At 47.5% G+C, this 9,387-nt stretch overlaps 1 protein-coding gene across 1 annotated transcript in view; it reads right to left on the bottom strand.

Moving 5' to 3' along the window:
- The window catches only part of Ak7 (adenylate kinase 7), a 69,045-nt gene that overhangs the window by 49,860 nt on the left and 9,798 nt on the right, over positions 1-9,387 (bottom strand). Inside the window, exons 4-5 of the mRNA XM_005343524.3 lie at positions 8,507-8,601; positions 1,224-1,334 (exon numbers count right to left, since the gene is read on the bottom strand). Coding sequence (XP_005343581.1) covers positions 1,224-1,334; positions 8,507-8,601 — 206 coding nt within the window. The remainder of the gene's footprint in view (positions 1-1,223; positions 1,335-8,506; positions 8,602-9,387) is intronic.

The following is a 9,387-nucleotide window of genomic DNA, read 5'->3' as shown; positions in this document are numbered from 1 at the left end:
TTGAATGCACTATTCTCCTGCCTCAGCCTCCTCAGTGCTGGAATGGTAGGCACGAGCCACCACCCCGGCTGTCTGTTGTTTTGATGACTATCTCATGCTTATGGTGTTTGTACTTCATCTGTCAAACCAATGGGATTCTTCAGGGACAGAACGGAATTTTGGAAATCCCTGGTTGTTATATCTTATGACACCACAAGGTGGCGCTTCAGAGCTGTCGGCGCTCATCATGTTGGCACCTTGGGTTTGGGAATCTGTGTAAATTGAATAGGGATAATGACAGCAGCCCCAGACTCCCAGCTTCTAAAGAGGACACACGAAAGTCTGGAAGCTAGCATTGGACACCGTAGGCAAGATGTTCAGCACCTTGCAGTACAGACAGTTAGGCAAGTCTTGAATTGCTTTTTACTTACTATTTACTCATTAAAGGGCACTTTAGTAAAAGATAAAATTATAGCACATACAACACATGCCAAATGACATATTTTGCTGCAATAGTTTTTCTTTCTTTCTTTTTTTTTTTTTTATGGTGGTGGTGGTCCTGGGGAATGAACCTGGGTCCTCGCCCATACCGGGCAAGCACTCTGCCATTGAATTCTATCCCAGACCTATATTTTTTTTCCCTTTTATAGAAGATTTATTTCAGAGGGGTTCATAAGGTTCCTTAAGATGATAGAGGAATCAGATTCCCTGGGGCTGGAGCCTCCATGTAGGTGCTCCGAGCTAAATTTGGGTCCTCTGGAAGTGCGGTATATGCTCTTAACCACTGTGCCATCTCTCCAGGCCCGCCCCACCACATCAGTCCCTACCCCCAAGACAGCTTCTTGCTAAGTTAGAAAACTGGTCTTCAATTTCTTCTTATAGCCCAAACAGGCCTTGAACCTCAGAGCTATTTGAAAGAAAACATTGAGACAGACTCTAGTAACCAAGAACAAGTGATCCCTTCCTTCCCATTAAAACTGAGTTCTTTGCCTAGTCCCCTTGCTTGGGGAGAGCCTTAGTTTAGCGGGGGCCCAAGACAGGGCCAGAGCATCTCGACAGATGGAATACATTGCTGGCAGCAGAAGCGGAGACCCATGGTGTTTACAGTGTTGTGATGTGTTCTGGCCCCGGGAAACAGCCCTGGAAAGGGAGCCGGGCTGAGCGCACAGAGGAGAAAGTGGCCCAGGTGCCCTACCTCTCAAGGAACCCCTCCCACCCCACAATGTTCTGTGCAGCCCACTTACAGCTTTCCCAAGCTTAAGAACTATCTTCTCAGCATTGATGTGGTCCAGGAAGTTGGGGTGATGTTTTCTTCTTCGATAATCCTCTTCTGTGAAGGGAACCTCAGTGTCCTCCTAAGGGAGACACAAGGTGCAAATTTAGTGCTCCAGAGCCAAGGGAGGCTGCACTGCCCAAGGGAGGCTGCACTGCCCAGGGGAGGCTGCCCTGCCCAAGGGAGGCTGCACTGCCCAAGGGAGGCTGCACTGCTCAGTGGAAGCTCAACACTACCTGGTTCCCAGGAATGAAACCCACATCTCCAAATGGCTAACACAGAGGACCCCTACGGCCCCCACATAAGAAAGTGATAGCCGTTTTCTGTGATGGACATACCATAGCAAGGACTCTATAAGACCCATCAAAATGTGCTCCATGGACACATGCGATTATTATGTGCCAACTGAAACAAAAAATATTCTTTAAGAGAACACAATGCTGGGCCTCCAGGCCTGTGTGGGGTGGGCCTTGCTCCTCTCGTGTGGGTTGTGTTTTGGGATGAGCAGCAAAGTCACCTTGATGTGACCTCAAAACAAATGGAAAGGAGACCCGGAGGGTCCTTCTCTACAGTTCAATTGTTCAGATCCGGCTGCAGACTCCCAAGGAAATCAGGGTCGTGGCAGTAAGCTCTGGTACCAGATGTGATCTAACTTTGGGACATTACCCAGAAATCAGTCTTTCTATTGGTTACAGCTGCAAACTGAATGTTACTAAGACTGCTAGCTGTAAACCACAAGGCCAAACTGAAGCTCTGTGTATAATAAAACAGAAGCCTTGTGTTTGTATGTTTGTTTTGGATAGAGGGTCTCAGGTTGCCCAGGCTGGCCTTATATTTGATAAGTACCCAAAGGGAGTTTACCCTGAACTTCTCATCCTCCTGCCTCTAATAAGAGCTAAAGTTAACCTGTAAGCCACACTTGCCAGGACAGACAACGTCCTGGAATGCTGGGGGCTGTGGGTCATGTAGGACAACAAGTCACGTGTTTTCACTTCAGTACGCAAGGTTGGTTGTCCCAACTGTACAGGATGTGCTTGTTCACATGTAGGTAGGAGGTCCACAGTCAGGATATACAACAGAATGTATGCTTGCCTCCGACTGGACGATGATGGGAAGGAAAGACATCGAAGGAAGCCTGGTGGGGCTGCCTTTCTGAGCACCTGACTGAAAATTCCGTGCCATTCTCTGAGAGTCTGGGTATGGACCTGGCCTGTGTCCATCTTCCTGGTCAGGATTCAGTAAAGCTTGCTTCTGCTGGACAATTGTGGACAATTTCTCCATGGTTTTCAGGTTTAACACCTCTACCTCCTCAGTCCTGGGGTTACAGGCCTAGACTGCTATGCCCAGTTCACACTAACAAATTTAACACTAGCTGCTTTGGGTTTATATTTACAAATCTGGTTCCTGGAAGCCTTAGACCTTTTCTTCTGTGGCTGCTGTCACCAGAGCATATGAAACCTCCAAGCTAAGGAGAGTGCTAATTCAGGATAAGAAATGGATGATGAGCAGAGGACCTGAGCCAAGGGTGGTGGCACAGGCCTTCGTTCTCGGCGCTCAGGAGGAAGAGGCAGGCAGATCCCTGGGAGCTCCAGGCCAGCAGGGGCTACATAATGGGTCCCGATCTCAAAATATGAAAGATATACATATCTGGTACAGTCAGTGGAGGCTGATATTTACGTAGTCATGGAGGACATTCAGGAACTTGAAAACAAACAAAAAACCCACAACAGGCATAGTGGTGACTGCTTTTAGCCTCAGGACTTGGCAAGCAGAGGCAGGTGGACTTCTGAGTTTGAGGCCAGTCTGGTTTACAGAGCGAGTTCCAGGATGGCCATGAATACACAGAGAAACCCTGTCTCTAAAAACCAAAAATAAACAAGCAAGCAAACAAACAAACAAATAAATAAACATTAACAATGGAAGAGTTGTGTGGCGTGTAAATATTGTTTGGTTGGAACCTCCAGCTCGCATCTGCATGGTCTGAGAAGCCCCATCTCTCTCTGTAAACTCCATCTTCTCAGAGAATTTCCATTGAAGAAAAGGTACCAAAAAGCCCAGTTCTGCGTTCTTGGCAGGTGTCACAGCTCTTACTCTGAAGCTGCCAGCAGCCTTAGTCCCTGCCTAAAGTGTTTAGTTTTTTGACCATACTTGGGCACAAACCCAGCTTGCAGAGGGCACATCATCACCCCTCGCCGACAAGCTATATAAGCTCCCTGCCTTATCTAGGGAGTGTGACCTCTCCAGCCTCGATCTCTGGGACTGGAGAACTCACCCAGGAATTGCTTTGCTCAAATAAACCTGTTCTTTTACTTATTCAAATCAACGTGATCTGGCTTACTGATCTATTATTGCGGTGCAGAAAACCTATTAAACATGAACGGCAAGGTGCTCCCCCTTTGTGTGTGAGTATGTGTTTTGGCAGGTGTTTGGGTTAACGTGTGTGTGGTATCTTCTGTTGCCCAGGCATTTTAACAGCTGAGTCATCTCCTGAGCGACGAAGGACGTTTTCTATGTCAGTATATCACATCTGCAAGTTTGTTCAGTTAAGAAGAGATTCTCACAGACAGCTCCCAGCAGAGTGGAGGATACGCTCTTGACTTGTAAATGGACTCTGTGAGAGAGCTACAGGATGCAGCTAAAAGCATAAAGTCACTACACAGTCTGGCTCTATGGGCCAGGTGCGGAAATCCCAGGACTCGAGAGGTGGAGGCAGGAGAATCAGGAATTCAGAGTCATCCTCGGCTGCTGACTGAGTTTGAGTTGCACTGGGCTACACGGGATTGTGTTCCCTTGACTGGAGTCAAGGCAGGAACTGGAAGAAGATGAAGAAGGTAGGAGTCAGACGGTCAGGGCTGTGGGCCATGCTGAGGACTGTAGATGATCCCAACAGCTCACTGGAAGGGGTAGAGTTGTGCGTCTCTATGTGTGTGCACACAACCGCAATGTGTGTAAATATTCACATGTGAACATGGGCAGACAGGTGCCACGGCCTGCACGCGCAGGTGAAAACTCAGCCCTGGGTGTCAGTTCTCACCATCCACCTGGTTTGAGAAAGGGTCTCTTTGTTGTTGTTGTCGTCGTCGTTAATGAGCATCCATGCTAGTGGCCCTCAAGCTTCTGGGGACCTTCTCATCTACACAGGACCTCTGAGATGACTGACCTTCCCACTATGTATTTGGCTTTAATAGGGTTCTGAAGATACAAACTCGGGCACCACTGCAGGCACCTTTGTTCACTGCACCGTGCTCTGAGCCAGGACAGATGCTTCTGAAGCAGGCCAACAGCATGATCTGAATTATATTTTAGCAAGACTGTCATGGACCACAGATTGGAAGGAACTCATAATGCAAAGAATAGAATCTACCACTAGATAGAGATAAACCTTTGTCCTGCCCCCCAAGGGTTAATACAATGGGGCAGGTCAAGAACCTGATTAGGGGACACCCCAAAAAAGGTGGCTTCACCTTAAGATGCTGTGCTTTTCCTTTTTAGAGTCTTTCCTCTCCATTGCAGCCCGATGAGCCCAGGCCACCCTGAGGTTTGGCCGGGTGTGCCTGCTAATTCCTTTTCTGCTGTTCTTTCAGATACCGGCCAGAACCTAGGATGCTTTCTTAGCTCCCTAACCAACACTTAGGCCTCTGTGTTGATCTTCCAAGTTCTCCTTCTCACTTGGCACCTGCCACCAGGCAGCTCTCCTCTATTCTGCCTCATCTCAAGCAGCCTGGCTTTGTTCCTTTTCTTTACCATTTTCCTTTTCCCTTCTGGGCAGCTGTGAGGCTTATGGTTTGCCTGTGCTGGGGTTTTCCTCTTAAATGAATTCCCTGTCCTCAATGCTTCTTCTCTTTGTGTCATCTCAGAAATTCTTTTATTAATGAACCTCACCAGGGAACCCCATCTTCCAAGGGTCATTTGGTGGCTCTGTTGGGACTCTCCAAGATTTCCAGCAATACTTCTCTCCTTCACTTTAATGCTTTGATGGGCAGAGAAAATAAACCCATTCCTGTGCCCCTGATGGCATCACCACAGGAAGAAACAGCCATCCAGCAATTTTCATAGTCGGGGAAACTGACAGCTGAGCCTTGGGCTAGAAAGTTTCCATGAATACAAAGAAAACTAGATGGGCTAGTGATAACATTTTGAATGATGAATTAAGAGCATTGCCTGATGATAAATGGATGGATGGGTGGGTGGGTGAGTGGAAGAAGGGGTGGATGGGTGGGTGGGTGGATGGATGGGAGAGGGGTTGGAGCAAACCCAATACTGGGGATTTTCTTAGGAGAAGGACAGAGAAAATTATCTTGTGAAGGAAAATGTAGCTACTCCATCATTCTGTGTACTTTACAGTTCCTGGACAAATTACATATTCCATGATTGGCATCCTTTAGCATCATGTGTCCAACCCATAGACAGGGTTGTCAGATTATAAAGAAATAAACAGGACATCCAGGGTAAACAAATGAATGCATTTTTAGAGTATGTACACTGAAAGAATATCTGTGCTAAACTTAGTCCTACTTATCTGAATCTTAAACAGACTGACTGCTCTTGGCTAGCTAGTTGTTTGGGACAACTAGAACCTGCCAGTTACTCCTGTTTCAACAGTTTGACTGGGTTGCATCGTCTCTGGCTTCTTTACTCCCCCACAGAACACAGCTAGATCTTATACACAAACACAGGCCAACAGGATGGCTTAGTAAGTGAAGGTACCTTCTGCCAAGCATGAAGACAAGAGTCCTGCAAATGCGTCTTGTAAGTAATAGTTTTTCAGTATGGAAAGCCAAGAACCACCGTCAGTGCTGGTGTGAGAGACCCTGTGCATCATTCACACTGTTGCAATGGCTGAGGAAACTCCATTTTGTATTAGGCATCCATCTTGGTCCCTAATAACTCTTGTCTTGGCTTCAAGTCCCTGGAAGGTAAGTTTCCATTAACCCTGACACAGTGACTCCTCAACCCAGGAATATGCAGCCCTGACCATCTACTTGTAATATGACCCAGTATAATCTGGGCTTTTTGTTTGTTTTTGTTTTATTTATTTATTTTTCTTTCCTCCTCCTCCTCCTCCTCCTTCTCCTCGAGACAGGGTTTCTTTGTGTAACAGTCCTGGCTGTCTTGGAACTCACTCTGTAGACCAGGCTGACTTTGAATTTGCAAAGATCCACCTGCTTCTGCCTCCCGAGTGCTGGGATTAAAGGTATGCGCCACCACTGCCTGTCTATCTGGGTTCTTGTTGGGTTTTTTTTGTTTGTTTGTTTGTTTTTGACTTTTTATGCAGACATTCAAGGACTATTTTGAGGTTGCCTTGTCTACATGATCTTGGCAGAGCAGAACAGCCTTGGCTTGCTTGTGGTCTTCTTGTGGTTTTTGCCTTTAGAAATCCTTCCTTCATCCCCCTTAGAGACGTGGCAGTCTCTAGTTTGGCTCAGAGATTGCTGTCCTGCTAGCAGTATCAATAAATTTAACTAATTACCATCCAGATTGTGTCAGTGGTCTTTTCCTGGGGCGAGGGATGTCTCGAACTCCATAACATCGTCATCTCTTCAGACTGAGCTGGGACTATTCACACCAACTGATGTCCCTTGAGGAGCTAGTGTGATTCTCCTTGGAGTGAGAGGCCATCACACAGCCACAAAGGCTCTGCAACAACAGCGAAGGACAACCGAGAAGCAGCAGTGTTGGAAGAAGGCACGCTTTCGGTCACGCTGTAACAGCTGTCATTGACGGGCATGCGTACGGCCATATTTGGCTTGCTGGGTTGGGTTCTCAGCAGTCTTCCTTCCACTCATGTCGCACCGACCCTCGGGGAGCACAGCGCTGTGATTTCAGGAAGGGTCCTGCCACCGGGCAATAAGAACTTTGGCTCCATGACAACTGTGAAGGCCCATCTTCACTGTCAGTTTGACCATATTCAGACTCATCTGGGAGAGCCACTGCGGGGCAAACCCGTGAGGGCATTTCCAGAGAACGATCTGAGGAGGGAAGAGCCACGGGGGGGGGGGGGGTCCCTGACGGAAAGAGGAGAAAAGGAGCTCAGCAGCGGCTGTCAGTCATCTCTGCTTCCTGATGACAGACACAGTGTGACCAGCCGCCTCCGACTCTGCCATACCTTCTACTCCCTGGTGGTTCAGAGACCTTCAGTGAGGCAAGACAGGTCTACTTCTTCTGCTAGGAGTGGTGGCACACACCCTAATCTCTGCGCTAGGGAAGCCGAGGCAGACAGGTCCCTGTAAGTTTAAGGACAGACTGAACTGCGTAGCTGTTTTAAGCCAGCCAAGGTGAATGGTGAGACCCTGTCTCAAAAGACAAAGCAACAGCCGAGTGGTGGTGGTGCATGCCTTTCTTTAATCCCCCCACTAGGGAGGCAGAGGCAGGTGGATCTCTGTGAGCTCAAGCTCAGCCTGGTCTATAGAGTAAGTTTCTGGATAGCCAGACCCACACAGAGAAATCCTGTCTCAAAAGAAAAGAAAAGAAAAGAAAAGAAAAGAAAAGAAAAGAACCAAAACAAATGAACTTTCTCAACCTGCTTTTTTTTTTTTTTTTAGATATTCTGACAGAGCAAGGAGAGAAGTAACCAATGTAACAACCATCTTGGACCCTTATCATAAATATGGTCAAGCCTTGACCAAAGCATTGCTATATAGCAGCATTGCCTAACAGGCAGCATTTTTTCAGTATTTTTAAAAATGTGTCTATTTTATTTTATGTGCATTGGTGTAACTGTGTCAGAGTCTCTGGAACTGGAGTTACATACAGGCTGCTGTATAGGTGCTTCATGAGTGCTGGGACTTGAACCCAGGTCCTCTGGAAGAACAGTCAGTACTCTTAACCACTGAGCCATCTCACCAGTCCCCAGGTGGCATGTTCAAATTCTTGGTGGTTGAGGCTGGAGATGTAGCTCTGTGGCAGAGTGCTTGTCTAGACCCAAACCCTGGGTTTGAGTCTTAGTACCACTTAAAAACTGAGCATGGCCATGAATGCCTGTAATCCCAGCTCTCTGGGCATAGAGCTAGAAGGATCTGAAATTAGAGCCCTCTTTGGCTGTAGAGAGAGTTTGAGGCCAGCCTGGACTATATGAGGTGCTGACTCAGAAAACACAACACACTTAAAAACCACCAAGTCTTGGTGGTGTGTGAAATGACAAACGCCCCTAGGTCTGAATTAGTTAAAGTTGATGAGCTCTGCTGGATGCTGGAGATGAGTTGGGGCCTGGGCGTGTAGGGATACACAGTGAAGAAAGGCTAGCAGTGCACTCACAGGGTCCAGAGGTCTGGATCTCGCCCACGTCATCACCGTTGACAGCAGGATGAATATCTTTCGCTTCTCAAAATGGGCGACTTCTTCATTCATTGCTGTGGGGCCAAAACATAGAGCAGCCGTTTGAATCCACGCAAGAGCTGTCTTGCTTTGCTTGAAACATTCCAGCTCTATTTTAATATGTGAGTGCCTTGGGTGTGGGTATATTCATGTGACTGCAGGGGCCAGCAGACCTCAAAGTATCCAATCCCCCTGGAGCTGGATTTACAGGTGCCCGTGAGCTGCCCCAAATGAATGTGGGGACCTCTGCAAAAGGCGCCTCACGGAGGGGGTAGAGGCTGAGGTACTGTTTTGAGGACAGAGGTCCTGCGAGCCCCAGACACACTCTCAGTCCTGGTAGGAGGCTCCCTACACACCGAGGTGCTGGTGTACTCACTGGGCCAATGCAGGACTCACCCTTAGGTGGGAGAGCGTGACTGAACTCAGCCTGAGGACACCATGCCAGGCTTTCATGCTAATCCCAATCCCAAACATTTCTTTGACACTTTGCTTGTTTTTACCTCTAGTAAGAACATCACCCTCTTACATTAGCTCCGCGCTCTCAGCTTTTCCTCTCTGCTGTGCTTCCCTTTGGCCTGCTTTGTAAATATGTGTCACATTTCTAGGGCTATAACTGGGTCACCTTTTAACATAACGTCTGACACTTATAATAGGTTGAACATGTCTACCTCTTCCCCCACAGAAGCACTCCTGTGTGCAAATGTTTTCTGCCAGGAGTTTGTTCTTTTCTCCTGTGCCATCTTGCCTTCGTTTCACCGTATCCATGACAGGTGAGGCAGAAGAATTCTAAAACAACTCAAAACAACAAAATGTTGGTAAAA

Source organism: Microtus ochrogaster, chromosome 1 (assembly GCF_000317375.1).
Source record: "Microtus ochrogaster isolate Prairie Vole_2 chromosome 1, MicOch1.0, whole genome shotgun sequence".
In the NCBI taxonomy this organism is placed as follows: Eukaryota; Metazoa; Chordata; class Mammalia; order Rodentia; family Cricetidae; genus Microtus; species Microtus ochrogaster.
The sequence above is the reverse complement of the archived record's forward strand: the minus strand, read 5'-3'. Positions and strand labels throughout refer to the sequence as shown.